The 22,198-nt window shown below is 39.8% G+C and overlaps 3 protein-coding genes across 6 annotated transcripts; 2 read left to right on the top strand and 1 right to left on the bottom strand.

Annotated features, from left to right (window-relative positions):
* Positions 1–364: 364 nt before the first annotated feature.
* Positions 365–11,764, bottom strand: LOC140774358 (E3 ubiquitin-protein ligase BRE1-like 2). Of its 4 annotated transcripts, none has more exons than XM_073117322.1 (19): positions 11,469–11,764; positions 8,057–8,218; positions 7,863–7,950; positions 7,512–7,742; positions 7,237–7,404; positions 6,594–6,787; positions 6,389–6,472; positions 6,170–6,289; positions 5,901–6,087; positions 5,611–5,771; positions 5,077–5,148; positions 4,834–4,910; positions 3,462–3,656; positions 2,830–2,902; positions 2,661–2,747; positions 1,653–1,790; positions 1,368–1,570; positions 1,101–1,263; positions 365–798 (listed from the first exon to the last, which is right to left on the bottom strand). In XM_073117322.1, exons 1-19 carry the CDS (start codon positions 11,529–11,531, stop codon positions 667–669), a joined length of 2,598 nt encoding a protein of 865 aa, XP_072973423.1. In that variant the 5' UTR covers positions 11,532–11,764; the 3' UTR covers positions 365–666. The 4 variants fall into 4 exon arrangements, with proteins under 4 accessions (XP_072973423.1, XP_072973424.1, XP_072973425.1 ...); XM_073117323.1 differs by having other exon boundaries at positions 6,170–6,283; XM_073117324.1 differs by lacking the exons at positions 6,389–6,472; positions 6,594–6,787; positions 7,237–7,404; ... (2 more) ...; positions 8,057–8,218; positions 11,469–11,764 and having other exon boundaries at positions 5,901–6,079; positions 6,170–6,283.
* Positions 11,765–13,796: 2,032 nt separating this feature from the next.
* Positions 13,797–14,207, top strand: LOC140775194 (uncharacterized). The gene has a single exon (XM_073118472.1). The coding sequence runs from the start codon at positions 13,797–13,799 to the stop codon at positions 14,205–14,207; it is 411 nt and encodes a 136-aa protein (XP_072974573.1).
* Positions 14,208–17,937: 3,730 nt separating this feature from the next.
* LOC140775193 (uncharacterized) lies at positions 17,938–18,348 on the top strand. Its single transcript, XM_073118471.1, has one exon. The coding sequence runs from the start codon at positions 17,938–17,940 to the stop codon at positions 18,346–18,348; it is 411 nt and encodes a 136-aa protein (XP_072974572.1).
* Positions 18,349–22,198: the final 3,850 nt, after the last annotated feature.

Genomic DNA, 22,198 nt, shown 5'->3' with positions numbered 1-22,198 from the left:
CCACTAAACCAGAATGACATGAATGACACCCAAAACTAAGCTATTTCCTGTCAATAGCTAATTTCAGCAAAACTGGGGAGTTATGGGAATGGTAATGAACATATAAAACACAAATACGGCAATCTACCCTGGAAATGATGCAATGGGTGGTTCCCATCTTTCAGAGAATTCCAGGAAGTCCTTTTCTCCAATTTTGACAACCCTAATAAGTCTATTGTGCAGGAATACCGAAGCACAAATCCATTTGATCGATGGTGGTTTTCTTCCACAGCACCTTCAGTTAGTACTCTTTACCGGTCCCTCGCAGCCATAAATATTATCCGGCAGATGTCCTCTTACAGGAACAAGGAAGAATATGGAAACATTGACAGCCAACCAAATCCTCTAATTTATTTCTATCTCCCTGTTACATATAAACTTAAAAACAATTGTGCAAGATTGAATCCTCTTTGTAACACAGAATTGATAAGAAGGATCAGATAACACTTTGACATCGACACAGAAGGTCAAGGAAAAAAATTGCACCAAAAGCAGAAGAAAACAATAAAATGCTGCAATCTAAACGATACTGATTGTTTTCATTGATCAGAGTAAAAATTTTATACACAAGCACCAAAACAACAGATTTCAGGCTCATCCTAAGGTATAAATAAGTAGAGAAAAAAGCTATATCTTCACCTCTCGAACATCACTCTGTCCAAATGGGGTACCACAACCGGGACACTTACGATGACGAATTTCGAGGTTCCTCTGGATGCACGGATAGCAGAATAGGTGGAAGCATTTGGTAATAACAACCTGCCAAAAGTGTTCCAACAAATACATTGAGAGGAAATAACAATAAAAATAAACCATCCAAGAAACTTGAATTACTAACAAATACAGGGAAATTCTCTCTTGTAATAGAATAACTAGGAAAAAAAACCAGGAATAATAGCTTTTGCGGTTGATGGACTAGACTACAGTGAATGATGCACTTAGGATGGAACACAACTTCAAATAGACATAATTCTCAAGAAGATATGCATACTAATTGATACATGAATCTAGGAATAATAGCAAGTTAAGATATGCTCATCTTTAGAGTGTCTTATCAATACCTCCTTTGGCCGGTCAAAGCATACACCACATTTGAGAATAGCCTTGCACTCTTTAATCTCATCCTGAAGCTTCTGAATAGTAGCCTCTACATTCTCAGAACTCATCTCCACCACTTCGCTTTTCACTTCCTCAAATTCTTCTTCAAGCTTGTCTCTCTCATTTCTGCATGCACAAACTAATTTGCTTATTCATAGGTGATAGAGATCAAATAGAATCTAAAGGAAAGTAAGCATAAACTGTGAGAAACAAAAAAATGAGAACATCACCTTTCACGCTCTAGCTCCATCCTCAACTCGGTAATCTTCTTTTGGTTCCTCTCATATTCATTCTGGGAGGAGTCAACAGCAGATCTGAGCCACTTGAGCTCTTTCTCTGCATCAACTAACTCCAACTTAGCTTTGTCTAGATTGATGGCAAGGTGCCTATTTTCCAAGGAAGCCTTAATAGCTTGGGTCATGTGCGCTTTTATCTGTGAGATAACACCACTTTAAAATGCTGATGCATATTCAAAGAAGAAACATGAAAAAAATGACAATTGAAAAAAAGAGCACCTGTTCTTCCCCACGAGCAAGTTTCATTTTGGAGAACTCAAGTGAGCCATTAACTTGTTGGAGTTGCTTTAGCAAGGCTTGCTTTTCAGAAAGAAGAAACCCATGGGTCTGCTTCATCTTCACACTATCAGAAACTAGCTGCCGTACATGATTGGCAAATCAAATTCAAAATATTGTCAGCCCTTAGAAAGATGGAAGCTATAATTACTTAGTATAGTGAACAATCCTCACATCAGGACAGTAAATAATGCGTCTATTTTTCACTGGCACAACTTGATGTGCAAGCGAAAAATAGAGTAACTAAAAGTTTATTTGAGTTGACCGAAATTAGGAAAGAGAAATGATAACTTTCTGGAAGTCCCTCATTTTATGGGATAACTTTCTCCATTTCCCTAAAGCCACCAAACTTTCCAAATTTTGGCTTGTTCCACTTCCTTTTTTAAAGATGGAAAATGATCACTTTCCAGCTCTTCATATGTTGTATGTCATCATTAATTACCATAATACCCACTTCCACCAAGCACATCCAGTTCTTGTGAAAACACTAATGAGTCGCGATTACTTGTCTAACAAGTGACTTATCTGGAAACTCATTTCCCAAAACTAATTTCTTCCCTGCACTTTCTTGTTAACCAAACACACACTAATTGGGACATGAAATAACAAGACAAGAGGAAAGGTACCCATGTCCTAAGGTACATTCTAGTTAATAACTTGAGCATATAAATGCAATGCTGTTGCTATATAATAGGTACCCATTTTTTTATGCTAAATAATCATCTGGACTAAAATAATACTGTGTGTAAAATGACCTACAACACAGTGCAACATAATAACAAAGGTCTACCACATGGTGCAAGATTTACTATCAGACCTCATTTGTGTGATGGCATACCCAAATTCTGATCCCTAGTAGTTGGTACAAAAAGAATTATCTATTGGCTGCTCTAGAAAGTAGGTTTAGAACTACAGAGGTAAATATAAGAATGATTCCACATGTCTACAAACCTTGATGTTATAATCATCTCTATCAGCAACCTGTTGAAGCAGATGTTGGTTCTGCGTCTGCATATCTTCATATGCTTGGCCTATAGTCTGTAGATAAAAAAGAATTAGTGTATATGACAGCATAAAGTGACTGAACAGAAAATGAAATATACATTAGGTAGCATATTACCTCAATTTCAGTCATGTAAGCCTCTTGTTCTGCGTCTTTAATTCTTATGGCCTCTCTAAGCTCCAAAACATCTCTGTCAAAACCTATTGTAATAGTAAGCAAACATCTGAAAGACAGTAAAGGTTAATAAACTTCGAAAAATGGCCCTACTGCAGGACAAGTTTCCATAAGGGTTATTGAAGCCCACCATCATCTGGTAATACAGACCACTCTCGCAACTGACATTATCATACTAATATTTTTCAACTGATGAATAGAGATGCCTCAACCATGCCACCATGAGTAAAGGCATGCTTACCATGACAGATATTCGCTCACACTCATGACCAATATCTAGCGAAGACTAACTAGAATACGCAAAGGGAAAAATCACAAGGTTCATATCCAACTTAATCAACTGGTAGATCCATTATAAAAACTTTTGACGCTTCTCATGTTTTGCTATAGGTAGAGATTATACAATTAAAAAGAAATAATCCACTGTGAACAATATTATACGCTTAACATATACTGCAAGAAAATTTCATGAAAGCTAAAAGCTGCAGTAGCTAGACTGTGATAGAATTTAGGTGCAGTCCAACAAAGTAAACTTCTTTAACACAATTTATAATAATGCGGAGAGTATGTCCAACCTTTCAGAAGCATCTAACTTTGCCCTTAGATCTGCAATTTCAGTTTCAGCATTTGAAAGCCTTTGCTGGCAGGCAGCCTCAGCCTCATTTGCTGCTTTCACTCGCAACTCAAGGCTATGTTCATCTAGATTAGCTTTCAAATATTCAACTTGCATCCGAGCTTTGTTTTCCGATTCTCTGATTTCCATTAAAGTTCTGGACGCAGTTAGAAAGTAAAGTCAGAGTCAGATGTATGTAGATTACTACAGTACTATGCAGCTTCTTTACTCGCAAATATAGCATAAAGAGCAATAGAACGCACAATTTGGCTATGTAGTCCTAAGAATAAAAATTCAGGTCATGCTGAATGCAATATTTTGAAAATCATGACCCTAGATTGCACTTCCTTACAATGCATTCTCATTTGGTTAAATTCTGAATTAACAGCAATATATTTGATCAGTGCAAATGACACATAACACGATGAACAATGAACAGGTAAATTTGTACTGCATCTCCAACTCCAAACTTGTATTGGCCTAGATGACATTTAAACCTCCAAAGCTGATGCAATATATCGACTAACAACTCTCTAGGATGTCAGTGATATGGATCCATTTCTTCTCTTCAATTCTAAAGGTTCTTAAATTATATGCTATCATGTCTTTCCTTTTTTAACCACTTACACCTTCTACTTAATTAATTCACTCCACCAATCAGTATATGGTCTCCTCTGTATATGCTTAAAACATTTCAATTGATTATCACATAACTAAACCTCTACATGTGCTACCTCTAACTTATGTATAGCACACATTTCCTGTGTTGCTTTTATAGTAATCCCAATAATATATTCAACATCCTTTAGCTATACTCATAAGTCTTTCTTTAAACTCAAGAGATACATGATGCTTACACAACATATCAAAGGCAAAAAATTTCCATTTCATCCCTTAAATATGAAAAGATAAAGAATAGACAACTGAAAACCTTCTGATGAGAGATCTCCGGAGCTCCAAAATTTGTATAAGAAGAATCTGAAGTTATACCATCGCTATTCTTAAATAGTTATCTTTTGTATAATACTTGGTTTTACTTACAAACATAACTACAGATATGCATAACAATGTGTAACACTGACATATACGGAAAAACTAAGTGATTCTAACTTTTAACAGAAACCTCTGCTTGAGAAGTAGACCATTCAATATTATCACTAATATATTTATATATATATAAAGAATTCCAGTTAAAGGTGAGAAAAGAAAATAAGGGAGACAAAAGGAAAACACAAAAAAAAATTATCTGCTTTCTGACAATTACAGTCTCTCAACTTCATGAGTAAACATTTATCAAACTTCATGAGTAAAGTAGGTATGAACTTCTCACATACCTAGTATCAAAACATTCTTGTCCATACATATCCAAGAAAATTTGCAACTCCTGTTTTTCCTTTTCCAATTTCTCAATCTGCAGATACATTTTCAATGTAAGGCCCATATTTACAGTAAAGAAGTTCTCCATTTTCTTTTTCTTTTTTTCTCCAAAATTCAAATTCACAAAAAGATGAAAAATTATACACGTTAGTAGCTGTAGAACAAAATATAATAAAGAATCAGAGCAAAACAATAAATACCAGATCTTTAAGAGTCTTTGTCTCAGCAAGTTGTTCAGCACATCTAGCCGATAAGATTTTGTGTTCTACAATCTAGAATCATGGGAGATATTTAAATATAAGAAGTATTTTTCTGTTAAAGAAAAACATATTGATCTACCAAAACTGGTTGCAAAATGCCGAAAACTGCAGTAAACAGGGTAAATTGAATTCAAACAAATTAAAAGAACAGAAAAACAGAAAGATAACTGAATGATAATGCAGAATACTAGAATATCACAATCTGAAGAGATAAAACTATAAAAGGCAAAAAAAATAGATATTCATGGATCAGGCAGACTATCCAATGTCAGTTAAATCTAAAAGTTACAGGTAACATTTAAAAGAACATTGAGAGGTGCCAATAATGCGGTCACAGTGGAAAAGTGTTGCTTCCTAAAAGGTCATAGAAATTTTATAAAAAGGGTTAATGCAATAAGGAGGACATAACAGGACATAACAAGTTCAGGGTTATCTAAAATATAACAGAATGCAGAAATATCATTGATCTAGTACCTTCTTATTTAACAAAGATCTCAAAGAATCAGCCTCTTGACGTAACGAAATTGCTTCACAAGCTGCTTCCTTAGACCTATTCAATTGGGCTTCCATCATTTCCATCTCTTTATATAGCGCTGAAGCCATCACATGAATCTCATCCTTGATATCTTTTCTACCTGGATTTGACAAATTTAAAACGAAAAATGGTCATGAAGGTTTTCATAGGAGTCAAAAGACTAAAAACCATAAACTGTGAAGCCATGGAGACTTCACAGCAGCCTAGGGAAAAAAGATTCAAATGGTACCTGAATCCTGTGTTGTCTCTTCCAATTTAATCTCAAGATCATTTTTTTCATCAATAAGTTTCTGAATCTGAAGCTCCAATGATTCAATCTTAGCCTCATAATTGCTAATAGACATCTTAATAGCGTCTGCTGTCTCTGCTTTCATGTTCAATTCTTTCTCCCTAAGCACTATGTTGCTCCTGTCAGCCTGACTTATATAAGTATGGAACAGAATCATGAACTCGTACCAGCAATTAACCAACAGAACAAACAAAAAACTAAAAAATTACCTGTAGGGACTCTATCAATCCTTTGTATCGTTCAAGTTCTACATTTAGATGGTGGAGTTGATCATTGAGTAGGTAGTAGGGTTTTGATAAGATTACATGCTTATCATCCTTCAACTGGCTCTACACATGAATATTGAAAGTGGTAAGAGAGATACTAAGAAATTGAAACCTATCAGAAAATATTACTAAAAGGAGCAAACTTAGTTACTAAATACTAACTTGAAGATCTTCCAGCTGCTTGGACAGGATCAAGTTATCTTCTTGGGCTTCCTGAAGTTCAAAAAGACGGCTATTTGCCAATGTCTGCCATTCAATCAAGGAAAAACTCGTGAAAATTGATGTTACCTTCAAAATAATTGCAATAGCATCTAACTTATGATTAAGTCTTCCCTAGAATTATCCTTATTGGCATTCTAATCTATACCTTAGCCTCCTCAACTGAGTCTTTCAGCTCTTGCCAACCTCTAGACTTATCTGTAGGTTTATCAGGTGAATTGTTTCCATTCACAGCATTTGCAAGTGAAGCATTTATCATAGATGCTCCGTGTTTCTGCATTTGTAGAATAACTAGCTTTCTTCGACTTTCCTCAAGCTCTCCCATGCGTTCTTCCAACTCATCTAGACAAGCAATACAACGAAATTAACACTCAGATTGAGAGAACAAATGTGGTCATTTTTTCAATTTGCGCCACTAAAAAAGTGATAATGCAGTTCAAGCTGAAAAAAGGAGTATGTATGCTAAACCTCTTGTAACTGAAAAACAGACTGTCAATATGTATATATATACATATATATTAGGTACCTTGCATCTATTATTTATTAAAACATTTTAAATGTTATACAACTCAGATTGAGAAGGCTATTTTTCAGGAGTAAAAAAATCCCTATAAATTTGAAATTTAGATGCCAAAGTTTTTCATAAGAAAATTACTCATATTTATTCAGAATTATGCGAAAATTATGAATTTATAAGCTTTATGTGAATCAGTGCAATTCACCAGATACATAACAAAATAAAGGTGACATCTTAAGGTGAAAGCTAAAAACAGAAGAACATCTTTTAATACCTGAAAGGCGCTTTATTGCAGATTGTTGTGTTGAATGGCTCTGAATGTAACTGTTTATTTCATCTGCAAATTTGTTGTGCTTCTGATGAAGAACATCAATGGCCTGACGCATATTTTTAACAACCTCTCTCAAGTAGTTGTTATGGTTTTGCAGTTGCACAATAGCATCTATAACATCATAACCAAAAGAACCATTCATTTGATGCCCAAGCAAGAAGTTAGCAAATATGATGGCCAACCTATAAAGTAAGAAACATGAGATAGCATTTTCCAACCTTCTGAAGATATCTTTACTTGTGAAGCCGATGCCAAACACTCATTTCTAGCCCTTGTAGCAGCAATAGTCTCCTGGAGATGCTTCATCAGATTCACGGTTGCCGAATGACGCAAAGCAAGGGCTTCTTGAACATGTTTTACTGATCCATTCTCTGTCATATTCTCAATAGGGTCTGATTTTAAAAGTCTACAAAGAAATATCTCCTCCGGAGGACATGATGCAAATGCATCTAGAAAAAAAGAAAACAAGTGCAATTAGCAAGTGAAACACTTCACATAAAGCAAAAGGGACATCTTAGGCAGATCGCCAAGATTGAAGTTGAATGAGGCAAAATACAGAAAATTAGAACCTATAGAGTAATCTTCATGTTCCAATTCTTGTAAACAATGTAACTCCCCACCAGCACGTATCCCAAAAAGTACCAGATCATCAACTAGCTGTAGTTTTACAAAACATAAATCCAGACAAACTTTAGCAGGCAAAAAGAGTAGGACACAGAAAGTAATGGAAGTTAACATAAATAAAAAACAAATGCAGGATTACCTGATTCCACATTTTGTTCACAGAAATCAGAGTCTTCTCATAAGAAATCTGTTTGTTCCTCAACTCCTTTAGTTTTCCTTCAAGCGAGTGTGTTTCATTTTTTTGGGCCTCTAGCTGTTGGACAAGCTTTTGATTCTGATATTGAAGAACTGCAGCATCCACCTGCATATGAAGTTTAAGATAATCTAGTTACAAAATCTATGTAATAAAAAAATTAGCCACTATAAAAAATGTTATTTTCTATGGTAAAACTCCAAATTTGAAATACACAAAAAGAGATGGAGCAACAAAATAGTTGCAAGGGAATGTGGTTAGTGTCCAATTCAAGCAACAAAACAGTATTTTCACTCCCCTTCACCTTTGACTCAAGCTAATGTGGTTAGTGTCCAATTCAAACATCGCCAAGTCGGGGTTCTGGTCCAGAGCAACCACAACCCCCCGTCCCCCGATATCCCCACAGAAGGAACCACCTAAGAGTTGCACAAAATTGGATGCCTGATTACTTCCTTAGACTTTGTTTCATTTCTTATAAGAACACCATATTGACACTGAAGTTGAGGAGGATTCTTCTAAGGTTGCCAATTGTAGAGGGTCCTCTCCTTCAACAATTCCATGCCAATAGCTTCATTGAAGCCGGCTTGTCGCTGAACTCTTGCTATTTCTCTTTCACTCTTCTCTTTTTCTCTCTTTACTATATAGTCATCGTTTCTCTTACGGAGAGATTTAGCTCCGACAAACTCCAACAACTCCGATATATAATTTTTAAATTTTATTTCTTTATTTTTCTCTCAGTTTTTTTCGTTTCTTCCACTCTCGCCATTTTTCTTCTCTTTTCTTCTTCACTGCACCATGATTTTTCTTTAGTTTGTTTGATTCTCTTCCACTCGCTATCTTTCTAATCTCTTCTTCTTTTTAGTTTCCACTGCATCATAATTTTTGTCCTTTATTTTCTTATTTTTTTATATTTTTCCTGAATTTTTAAAAAAATTCCTGTATTTTTAAATAATATTTAAAATTTTATGTAATTAAAAAGTCTAATCCGATCCAGGCGACGGATACAACCGATATGACCGATCTAACCGTTACGTATCGTTTTTTCGAAAGGCCAATCCCAATTTTTTGAAACTTGATTAGTACCATGCACGGTATGGCCTTGGCTTATATCTGCCTACCTACTACCATTGTGAATATTGACGATATAGCTGATGATTTCTAGTTTAGTATTCCTTCTTGCTGCTACCTTCCATGCTTTTTAACGCCTCAAGGTCAACATGCACCTAGTAGACTCCTACTATAAATACACAGACCGAGAGTTAAACTATGAAAAGTCCTCCATCATCCTTAAGAAATGAACCTCTCAACAACACAGGAGAATCTAAATATCCTTAACATGACGAGCTTAAAGGATGTGAGAAATATATAGGAAATCCTCTAATTAACCCTAAGTCCAAAACTAAGGCGTTTAACTTTGTTTTAGACAAGATAAGGAGCAAAGTTGCAAGGTCGAAGGAAAAAATCTTTCACGTGCAAGTAGGTTCGTCCTAATCAAAGCAGCGTTGTGCTCGATCCTAAACTACTACATGTCTAATGTCCTCTTTCCAAAGGAGCTAAAAAGTGATGGTCTGGTTAGAGATTTTTGGTGGGATTTGAAGGTGAAGCTAGGCACATGTAACTTAAAGCTTAGCCAACAATCTATCGATCCAAGGATAGTAATGGAGCTGCTATCCAAAAGTGGAGGTTATGAACGAGGCTCTTATCATGAAATTCAAATGTCGGCTTCTTAATAAAAAATAGATATTTTCCGAGCTGTAGCTTTTGGCAAGCTAAGAAGGGTGGGCGGCCTACTTGGAGTTGGCAGGCTATGTTCCATCAGAGGGACACCCTCTAGAGAAGTTCATTTGGTGTATTAGAAATGACGAGATGGTGTCCATCATTGGAGACCCGTGGGTGCTTGGGGATGGATCTAAAGAACTTGCACTTCTCTCTCGGTGAATTAGAGTGAAAGATCTTATCTAAACAGATGGCCAGGGATGGAATTTGCTCTCAACCCCAACTCTTTCTATAGATAAGACAAGCTTGTTTGGATATTGTGGAACTCTCTAAGGGGCACTGGTCATGCTCATTCTCAGATATTGGAAGAGTGAAGATGTGGAATCTTATTTGGTCGAAGCTAGAAATTAGGTCTTAGGTCAGAGTATTTGCATGGTGATATTTGGCAGGCACTCTTCCCTTGAGAATGAGACTGACAAGGTTGCTACTTGGTATTGACGCTATCTGCCCTTTTTACAAGGAGAATGATGAAACTCTGGAGCAAGTTCACCATCGCAGCGTGGTTCATGTGTCCCCTAGCTAAGAGTGTAGAGAGCACTCCACCAACTTTCTTTTGTAGATGCAGGACTGGTGAAGTGTGGTGGATGACACCTATACGGTAGCCTATGGACTTCATCGTGCTCTATCCAATGTGAAAGGCTTGGAACCAGTTAGTTTTCCATAGTGAGCAACCTAATATTGGATAAATTATTTGCCTGTTCCAGCATTAGTGTTGATGGTAAGCAATTCCATGAATGCTGGCATCAACCAAGTAGGATTGGCATTGGGCCTAAGGCCTATGGACATATCATGCTCTAGCTGATGTGAAAGGCTCGGAACCAGTTAGTTTTCCATAGTGAGCAACCTAATAGTGCAGAAATTGTTCGCCATGTTCCAGTGTTACAGTTGTTGGTCAGGTGGATGCTGCCTGGGCAGGGCACGGTGGTGGTGGTGTTATCTATATTCTAGAGTTCCCCAACAGGGTAGTGGTGTGCAAGTCGCTGTTCCTTGGTATGTGTCTGGATGCGTTCTTTGGAGATGTCTCTGCTATTTTGTTAGGTCTGGAGGAACTTCTTCACCAGTGTGGGCAGAGGCGCTGTTGGCTCTTTAATGATGTTTTATAAGTGGTGAAAGCCATCAATGGGAGCGCAGAACTGCAGGAGAGGCAAGGGATGTCGCTAATTGAAGACTGTTGGGACCTTCTTAGCAGTTTAGGGAATTGGATTGGTCATGTGAGTAGGAGAAACAATTATGTAGCACATGCGTTGGCAAAGCAGGTTTTGTCTGCTGGGCAAACTTTTTGCTGTCTAGATTTTGTATGATCTCTTGAGCTATAGTAGCGGTTTACGGACCTTCTCCTCAAAAAAGGAAAAACAAAATAGTTGCAAGTCCACAGAAATTTCTGAAAAATAACGGAAGCGAAAAGGAAATCCAAGATGCGACCTTTCTTCCTTATATTATGAATAGCTTACATAATTGAGAGGTAATGAAAATTAGAAGCCGCAGAGGAATTAGGGATACCGCATAAAGAAAATCAAATACCAAAAAGAAAAAAAAAAGAAGGAAAAACAAAGAGCCGCAATAAAGATCAAGAATGTCCTACTTGTTCTCTCTGATCCCCCATGCCATGGCCGGATGCTTCGTTCTCCCTCTTCCCCGATGCCATGGCCCGAAAACACCACCCGATCGACGAAATCGGAAGAAGAAATCACAGGATCGAAGTAGAAGGGGTTCAAGGGGAGGGTTTCGGGGAGTAGGAGACAAGGGGATGGTTCAAAAAAGTAGCGATTAGGGTTTCGGAAAAGGCGCGGGCGCGAAGGGAGAGAGGAGAAGGTCGAGCATTCGCTCGCTCTTTGTGCTCTATCGAGTACAAGAGAACCGGCAATTCCTTACTACTGGCACGTACCGACATCTTATAACAGAGCATGATCTTTGAGTTTTTGACCAGGCTAGCACTGTTCTAATTTTTTTTATATAAATAAATTATTTTTTTAATTTATTATTAAATGAGATTTAATTCACTGTGGCCTTAATAAAAATACTGAATCGATGTATATAAACTTGATGCTTTGCAAACCCAAGGTGCTCCGAGCTTAACTTGTTTGAGAACACATTTAGGATCCGAATAAGTGTAACAGCAAGGTTAGGCCAAATACACGCGCTTAAGATCCACGACTCATTCTCTCCTGGATTTGCCATGACTTGTAAGAACGCTCCTCCAAATCTCCCGACAAGCATGCGGGCATCACGAGCTTCACCGACCCAAATTCAAAATCTAAATATAATAGGAATGGCATGGCACAAGCCAAAAATTGGTCTCTTTCGCCTCTAGGTATGTTGATCAAGTTATCACCGGTTAATAAAGTAAAGGTTTTGTTCATCGAGGGCTTGTAGGTTGTGAACATGCAAGGAACGAAGAACGAGTAGTTGTGGTTCGAGTGAGTTCGCCAAACAAGGCGAGCTCCGACCACATGGACACGATCATGATAATATTGAAGCCATCAACTAGTAGACGGTTACAGCTCCATGAGACAGAGAAGTTGCCGGGGTAAGGGAGTTAGATCTCTTGTTCAAGGACTTACGTTTATCTACGTCGTAAAATTTGACACCGCCCAAGGGGACGTCGGATTTGGCATGATCAGCATAACACCTTCATTGTTGCGGTTGATCTTCAGCAAGTAGATATTTGAGTTCATCGCGATGCAGCCTGCGAAAGAGCTTGAGGATGTAAAAGGTCATTCTTGTTGAAAGTGGTTGACCAAGAACGAGAGGGTGGTGACGAAGGGAGAGAGACGGTGGAGTTGAAGTCTTTGGTTACAAGAGTCGAAGTAGATGTAGAAGAGTGAGACTTGAAGTGGTGGGTGGAGGAGATCAAGGTTTGAGGGAGAAAGAACGTGGGGTTTGAGGGAAGGTTGGAAATCTTGACAAGGCCTTTGGTGATAAATTTTTCGTTGGCGTGAGAAGCGAAGGATTCATGGCTTGCCATTTTGAGTTGAATGGGTGCATGGTGTACACGAACAGAGCTGTAAATTCTTCTCGAGTTGAAATTGTGATAATTGGCAACCGTGAAACTCATTAGCTAGATCTGAATCATAGCAAACGACTCATTTATTAGATTATTATTAGTAGTAGTAGTACTTAATTACAATGAACAACATCAATTACAATATTTGCACCGTTAATTATAAATAACAAATCTAACCATTATAATTTAGTTTGGACCATGCAAGTTGAGTAAAATTTGTAAGTTAAAATCGAACCAAAATTACCTTTTTACTTCAGTTTAGTAAATTATAAATGTAGTTAATTTTTAATTAAAACCTATGATAGTCAAAAGAAGATTTTTAGGATATATGCATGGCATTTAACGATATTTTTACTCGCTAGTTTAATACTAATATATGTATATATTTAACGAATCCGAGATTAACTCTAAAACAGAATAGACATTCACTAATCCTTCTGTTTAGTAGATTACGAATGTAGTTAAGTTTTAATTAAAAAGCCTATGATAATCAAAAGAAGATTCTTAGGATACATGCATGGCATTTAACGACATTTTAACTCGCTAGTTTAATACTAATATATGTATATATTTTACGAATCCGAGATTAACTCCAAAACCGAATAGACATTCACTAATCCTTCTGTTTAGTAGATTACGAATGTAGTTAAGTTTTAATTAAAAAGCCTATGATAATCAAAAGAAGATTCTTAGGATACATGCATGGCATTTAACGACATTTTAACTCGCTAGTTTAATACTAATATATGTATATATTTTACGAATCCGAGATTAACTCCAAAACCGAATAGACATTCACTAATCCTTCTCCTAATAGCACTCGTAAATCTCTATGATCTATAAATGAAAGCTCAATTACCCTACTGACAGTCCATCAAACTTCTTGTTGAACGGGAAAGTTTAGAGATGGAAGTTGGGTTGATCGATGGGGCGATGGTGTCGGATTTCGTCTTCGACAGTGCCGCCTTCGACGTTGCGGCGGGCCGCGTGTTCTCCCTCATGGACTGCGACGGCGACGGGCTGCTCTCCCGGCGCGAGGTGATCGAGGGGCTGGCGGCCGAGCTCTTCTCCGGCGAGTTCTCTGCGGCGGAGGTGAAGGTCGATGGCGTATTCGCGGCGTTCGACGGCGACAAGGGATGGGCGGTGGGTAAGATGGAGTTCAGGTGGAGTTTGGGGGAGCTGATGCTAGCGATGGCGTCGGAGCTCGCCGGGACGCCGATCTGTGAGGGCTCGTTGCTCGCTCTGGTGGTGGAGCACCACCGACTCAAGAATCTCTCCATTCCGGACGTCGATCTCGACGGCTGGGATTCCTTCTAGCTCTCCAAGAGATTACTACTCTTTTGCTTCGCTCCTTCCCCCGGTTACTTAACTAAAAGATCTTATTAGTCTTATTACTTTTATGGTGTAATTTTCTTTGAATTTTTTCTCACATTGTTCTTGTCTTTTATATGACTGTGTATTTTTCTTTTAAATTTCTTTTTTCTCTTATTGTTCTTGTGAGCTTGTCGACCATGCGACGAAGTAATGATACACTGAGTGAATATGTAATTAGCGCCTTTTTTAAATAAGTCTCCAATTGGATCTACTGACAATATTAATGAGACTAATGAACTTTTGCATAGAGAATAGGAGATAATTGAGATTTTGGGACACTTTTTTTCTTTTTTGAAAGGATAATTGAGAATTAATTTTTTCCAGCACAAAAGCTAAATTATCTAAAAATTAGGCTAAACTTTCAAAGCTAGAGCAAGAACAAAAGAAACACAAAAGTTTAATCAAACTCTTCGTGCATTTATTTTTACAACAAAATCTCAACAACAGCAACAAAAAAAAAACACATAGACAACATCACTTCCGGTGAGTCCTTTACAACCTTGTAGAGTTAATTTCAGTTTAATTCATTCTTTAGCATTTTTCTCTTTTCTTTTTCTTTTTTCGGTCTCCTCGAGTGATCGGTATACTGGCGACTTTGAGTCGACACCATGCTGGTCCAGGAGCTTTTTCTCATGAAGCTCCATCGGTAGTGGCCCTTCGCAAACTCTTGCCTTTAGAAGAGGTCACTTCTTCCCACAGCTTCCGAAGATGATTCTAGGCCAATGTCGTCATCGTCTCCTCCCCTTAGTTGGTCGAAAGTATTCCGCTTTGTGAGAAGAAGCTTTCAATATCATCTTTTAGTGCTGTCGTGGCAGGGTTTATCAGGTGACTCATCCCCATGGTCGCTGACCATGGTGTAAGGCTTGATTGCCTTCGGTTGCCTCGACCATTAATGCGCCACCTCATGTGGACTATGTGCGTCTTATGAGTGGGTTTGTCGGAGGCAGTGACTGTCGATGACCCTGCCCCACCCACCATCATAGAGCTCTCTTAGTTGAGATGGCTCCTTGCTCCATCTCCAGCTGGGTCGCACATTAGGTGCCATCGTGGGTGTTGATTGGCGTGCTGGCTTTGGTTGCTGGCAGCCACCTCCTTTCTCTTGGTGGATTTGTTATCGAGTGAGAGGAAAAAGGTGGCATGGTAGGGGTGTGGTTAAGCTAGCCGCGGGCTTAGGTGGGTTTGCAACCCAACCTAGGTTGCTGGTGGATTTGGCTGTAGCCCAACCCAAATTAGTAGAAGGGATGGACTGTTGTTGGCCTAGCTCATGTTGGGTTTGTGCTAGGTGCAACTTAACCCATGATATGGTTGTGGTTTGAGCTACAGCCAGCCCATGTTGTGGGTTGGATTATGGCCCAACCCAAATGACTTTCTTAGTAGGTTGAGGCTCTTGGGCCTAAGTTTGTGAGTTAATTTGTGGTCTTTGGAAAGTTACAGCCTAACCCATTACTTTGGGCCTTAGGTTAGCCTAACTGGTTTTGTAGCTTTTTATTTTATTTAAGAGCAAAATATATTTTATTCTCATGTACTTATATTTAAAATCACTTTATCCTATGTACTTCAAAAAGTATGTTTGCTAATTTTTTTATTAAATTTTTTGCAAAGCAGACTCAAACATAAACTCGATGCTCTGCAAACCCAAGATGCTCCAGGTTTAACAGGTTTAAAAACTCATTTAGGATTAGATTAGGTGTAGCAATAAGGCTAGGCCAAATGCATGCGCTCAAGATCCATGACTCATTCCCTCCCGGCCTTGCCATGACCTGCAAGAATGCTCCTCCAAATCTCCCGACGAGCGTGTTAGTCATCACGAGCTTCGCCGACTCAAATTTGAAATCCAAATCCAATAGGAATGGCATGGCATGAGCCAAAAAAAAAAAAAAAACAATCTCCTTCACCTCTAGGTACACTGATGAAGTTACCACCGATTAATGGAGTAAATATTTCGTTCATCGAGGGCTTGTAGGTTGTGAACATGCAAGGAACAAAGACTGAGCGATTGTGGTTCGAGTGAGTTCAGCGGACCGGGTGAGCTTCGACACATGGACACATTCGTGGTAATGCTGAAGCCATCAACTAGTAGATAGTTGCAGCTCCATGAGACGGAGAAGCCGCCAAAGGTGAAGTGGATGAGCTTTACCAAGACGAGGAGGGGTCGTCGAGTAAGGGAGATAGATCTTATTCAAGGACTTACGTTTACCTACGTCGTAGAATTCGATGTCACCTAGTAAGGGTGTAAACGAGCTGAGCCTAAGCGAGCTGGCTCTAGCTCAAAATTAATTTTGAGCCTTAGAATGGCGAGCCTAATCTCGGCCAGACCGAGCCTGAATCGAGCTTGAGCCTAAAATAAGCTTATCATCAAGCCGAGCTAGACCAAACCAGATCGAGCCTAAGCCAAGCCAAAGAAGAAGACAAATAAGGAAAAGGAGAAGGAGGCGGCACTGCGGCGGCTTGCCGTTGCTGAAGGAGGAGGAGGCAGCACAGCGATGGTAGCTTGGCCAAGAGGACGAGGTGGCACCGACACGCCACAGCAAATGAGGAGGTGGGGATTTGGGGTTTATTTCACCCCTTTTATACTGAGCCTATCGAGTTGAGCCTGAGTGAGTCGGCTCTAGCTCAGGCTCGACTTGATATTAATTTCAAGCCGATTTTAGTTGCTTGGGTTCAGCTCAGCTCTGATTGAGTCGAGCCAGACTCGAGTTTTAGTTGAGCTGAGCCTGAGCCACTTGTCAAGCTTGACAGCGCTACCGCCCAGGGGGACTTCGGATTTGACTATGATCAGCACGACACCTTCATTGTTGTAGTTGATCTTCGGCAAGCTGGTATTTGAGTTCATTGCGATGTGGCCAATAAAAGGAAAAAAGTGGTTGAGTAAGGACGGGAGGGTGGTGACGAAGAGAGAGAGATGATGGAGTTGAAATCTTCAGTTGCAGTGTTGAAGTAGATGCAAAAGAGAAAGACATGAAGTGGTGGGTGGAGGAGATCAAGGTTTGAGTGAGAGAGGACGTGGGGTTTGAGGGAAGGGTTGAAAGCCCCGATAAGGTCTCGAGTGATATATTTTACGTTGACATGAGAAGCTTAGGATTCATGGCTTGCCATTTTGAGTTGAATTGGATGCATGTTCTACACGAAAAGAGCTATAAATTCTTCTCTTCTGTTGAAGTTGTGATCATGGGCAACTATGAAACTCATTAGCTAGATCTGAATAACAGCAGACGACTCATTTATATTATTATTATTAGTAAATTACCATGAACAACATCAATTACAATATTTACACCGTTAATTTTAAATGACAAATCTAACCATTATAATTTAGTTTGGAGTACGCAAGTTGAGTAAAATTTGTAAGTCGAAATTGGATGAAACTTACTTCTTACTTCTGTTTAGTAGATTACGAATGTAGTTAAGTTTTAATTAAAAAGCCTATGATAATCAAAAGAAGATTCTTAGGATACATGCATGGCATTTAACGACATTTTAACTCAAAAGAAGATTCTAGTTTAATACTAATATATGTATATATTTTACGAATCCGAGATTAACTCCAAAACCGAATAGACATTCTCTAATCCTTCTCCTAATTGCACTCGTAAATCTCTATCATCTATAAATAAAAGCTCAATTACCCTACTGACAGTCCATCAAACTTCTTGTTGAACGGGAAAGTTTAGAGATGGAAGTGGGGTTGATCGACGGGGCGATGGTGTCGGATTTCGTCTTCGACAGTGCCGCCTTCGACGTTGCGGCGGGCCGCGTGTTCTCCCTCATGGACTGCGACGGCGACGGGCTGCTCTCCCGGCGCGAGGTGATCGAGGAACTGGCGGCCGAGCTCTTCTCCGGCGAGTTCTCTGCGGCGGAAGTGAAGGTGGACGGCGTATTCGCGGCGTTCGACGGCGACAAGGGATGGGTGGTGGGTAGGATGGAGTTCGGGTGGAGTTTGGGGGAGCTGATGCTGGCGATGGCGTCGGAGTTCGCCGGGACGCCGATCCGGGAGGGCTCGTTGCTCGCTATGGTGGTGGAGCACCACCGACTCAAGAAGCTCTCCATTCCGGACGTCGATCTCGACGGCTGGGATTCCGTCTAGCTCTCCAAGAGATTTCTACTCTTTCGCTTCGCTCCTCCCCGCGGTTACTTAACTAAAAGATCTTATTAGTCTTATTACTCTTATGGTGTAATTTTCTTTGAATTTTTTCTCTCATTGTTCTTGTCTTTAATGTGATTGTGTATTTTTCTTTTAATTTTTTTTCTCTTATTGTTCTTGTGAGCTTGTGGACAATGTGGCGAAGTAATGATACAGTGAATGAATATGTAATTAGCCCTTTATTTAATAAAGTCTCCAATTGGATCTCACTGGACCCACTAACTGGCGATATTAATGAGACCATTGTACGTTCGCATAGAGAATATGGGATAATTAAGATTTTGGGACACAATTTTTTTTTGAAAGTATAATTTAGAATTCTTTTTTCGGGCACAAAAGCTAAAGTATTTAATCCGATTTAGATAAGGAAACTGTTTCTACTCTCTAAAAATTAGGCTAAACTTGCAAAGCTAGAGCAAGAACAAAACAAACACAAAAGTTTCATTTAATTCACAACAAAATCTCAACAACAGCTACAAAAAAAAAATTGACAACATCACTTGTGGTGAGTCTTCTACAACCTTATATAGTTAATTTCAGTTTAATTCATTCTTTAGCACTTTCCCCTTTTCTTTTTCTTTTTTCGATCTCCTTAGGCGATTGGCATGACGGCAACCTTGAGTCGACACCGTGCTAGTCCGAGAGCTTTTCGTCATGAAGCTCCCTCGGTGGTGGCTCTCTGCAGACTCTTGGCCTCTTCCAACAGCTTCCGAGGATGATTCTAGGCCAATGTCGTCATCTCTCCTCCCCTCAGTTGTTCGGAAACATTTCTCTTTATGAGACAAAGCTTTCGCTATCATCTTTTAGTGCCCTCGTGGCAGGATTTATTGGGCGACTCATCCCCTTGGTTGCTAACCATGGTGTAGGGCTTGATCGCCTTCAATTGCCTTGGCTAGTCATGCGCTACTTCGTGTAAACTATGTGCGTATTATGAGTGGGCTTGTCGAAGGTAGTGATCGTCGATGACCCTCCCCTACCGCTATCATGGAGCTCTCTTGGCTTAGATGGCTCCTTGCTCCATCTCCAACCACGTTATACATTGGGTGCCATCCTGGGTGCCAATCTGCATGCTAGCCTTGGTTCTCGACAGTGGTGCGTGCCAATAGCCACCTCTTTCCTCTTGGTCGATTTGTTATTGAGTGAGAGAGTTGGCATGGTGGGGGTGTGGTTAAGCTAGTCGTGGGCTTCAGTTGGGTTGCGGCCCAACCTAGGTTACTAGTGCCTTGGGCAGCAACCCAACCCACGTTGGTGGTAGGGTTGGGCTGGTGTCAGCTCTACTCATGTTAGGTTTAGGAGGGTACAACCTAACCCATAATTTGGTTGCGGTTTGACCTATAGCCTAGCCTATGTTGTGAGTTGGATTATGCCCCAATCCAAATGACTTTCTTAGTGGGTTGAGGCCTTTGGGCCCAAATTTGTGAGTTGATTTGTGGTCTTTGAAAAGTTAAAAGCTAGCCCATTGCTTTGTGCCTTAGGCTAGCCTAGCTGGTTTTGTAGCTTTTTATTTTATTTAAGAGTTAAATACATTTTACTCTCATATACTTATATTTAAAATCATTTTATTCCATTTACTTCAAAATATGTGATTATTAATTTTTCTATTTAATTTTTGCAAATCAGACTAAAGCTAAACTCAATGCTCTGCAAACCCAAGATGCTCCAGGGTTAACAGGTCCAAAAACTCGTTTAGGATCCGATTAAGTGCAGCTGCAAAGCTAGGCCAAATAAACACGTTCAAAATTCATGACTCGTTCCATACCAGCCTAGAAATTACCCGCAAGAACGCTCCTCCGAATCTCTCGACGAGAGTGCGGGGCATCTCGAGCTTCGCCCACCCGAATTCGAAATCCAAATCCAATACGAATGGCATGGCATGAGCCAAAAAAAAATGATCTCCTTTGCCTCTAGGTACGTTGATCAAGTTACCACTGGTTAATGGAGTAAAGGTTTTGTTCATCAAGGGCTTGTAGGTTGTGAACATGCGAGGAACGAAGATCGAGCGGTTATGGTTCGAGTAAGTTCGCCGGACCAGGCGAGCTCCAACCATGTGGACATGATCGTGGTAATACTGAAGCCATTGACTAGTAGACGGTTGCAGCTCCGTGAGATGGAGAAGTCGCCGAAGGTGAAGCGGACGAGCTGCACTAAGACGGGGAGGTTGTCGGGTAAGGGAGATAGATCTTGTTCAAGGACTTACGCTTACCTACATCGTAGAATTCAATGCCGCCCAGGGCGACGTCGGATTTGACTATTGTTAGCATGGCGCCTTCGTTGTTGTAGTTGAGCTCCAGCAAGCCGGTATTTGAGTTCATTGTGATGTGGCCTATAAAAGGGAAAAAGTGGTTGAGCAAGGATGGGAGGGTGGTGACAAAGAGAGAGAGAGACAATGGAGTTGAAGTATTTAGTTGCAGTGTTGAAGTAGATGCAAAAGAGTAAGACGTGAAGTGGTGGGTGGAGGAGATCAAGGTTTGAGGGAGAGAGGACATGGGGTATGAGGGAAGCGTTGGAAGCCTTGATGAGGTCTCGGGTGATATATTTTACGTTGACATGAGAAGCTAACGATTCATGGCTTGCCATTTTGAGTTGAATTGGTTGCATGGTGTACATGAAGGAAGCTATACATTCTTCTTCTTGTTTTGAAGTTGTGATCATGGGCAACTGCGAAACTCATTAGCTTGACCTGAATAACAGCGGACGATTCATTTATATTATAATTATTAGTAAATTACTATGAACAACATCAATTATAATATTTGCACCGTTAATTTTAAATGACAAATCTAACCATTATAATTTAGTTTGGAGTACGCAAGTTGAGTAAAATTTGTAAGTTGAAATTGAACCAAAATTACTTCTTACTTCTGTTTAGTAGATTACGAATGTAGTTAGGTTTTAATTAAAAAGCCTATGATAATCAAAAGAAGATTCTTAGGATACATGCATGGCATTTAACGACATTTTAACTTGCTAGTTTAATACTAATATATGTATATATTTAACGAATCCGAGATTAACTCTAAAACCGAATAGACATTCGCCAATCCTTCTCCTAATAGCACTCGTAAATCTTATGATCTATAAATAAAAGCTCAATTACCCTACTGACAGTCCGTTAAACTTCTTGTTGTGCGGGAAAGTTTAGATATGGAAGTTGGGTTGATCGATCGGGGGATGGTGTCGGATTTCGTCTTCGACAGTGCCGCCTTCGACGTTGCGGCGGGCCGCGTGTTCTCCCTCATGGACTGCGACGGCGACGGGCTGCTCTCCCGGCGCGAGGTGATCGAGGGGCTGGCGGCCGAGCTCTTCTCCGGCGAGTTCTCTGCGGCGGAGGTGAAGGTCGATGGCGTATTCGCGGCGTTCGACGGCGACAAGGGATGGGCAGTGGGTAAGATGGAGTTCAGGTGGAGTTTGGGGGAGCTGATGCTAGCGATGGCGTCGGAGCTCGCCGGGACGCCGATCTGTGAGGGCTCGTTGCTCGCTCTGGTGGTGGAGCACCACCGACTCAAGAATCTCTCCATTCCGGACGTCGATCTCGACGGCTGGGATTCCTTCTAGCTCTCCAAGAGATTACTACTCTTTTGCTTCGCTCCTCCCCCCGGTTACTTAACTAAAAGATCTTATTAGTCTTATTACTTTTATGGTGTAATTTTCTTTGAATTTTTTCTCACATTGTTCTTGTCTTTTATATGACTGTGTATTTTTCTTTTAAATTTTTTTTTCTCTTATTGTTCTTGTGAGCTTGTCGACAATGCGACGAAGTAATGATACAGTGAGTGAATATGTAATTAGCCCC

This window comes from Typha angustifolia, chromosome 13 (genome assembly GCF_048772165.1).
Source record: "Typha angustifolia cultivar Huaian chromosome 13, ASM4877216v1, whole genome shotgun sequence".
In the NCBI taxonomy this organism is placed as follows: Eukaryota; Viridiplantae; Streptophyta; class Magnoliopsida; order Poales; family Typhaceae; genus Typha; species Typha angustifolia.
The sequence above is the reverse complement of the archived record's forward strand: the minus strand, read 5'-3'. Positions and strand labels throughout refer to the sequence as shown.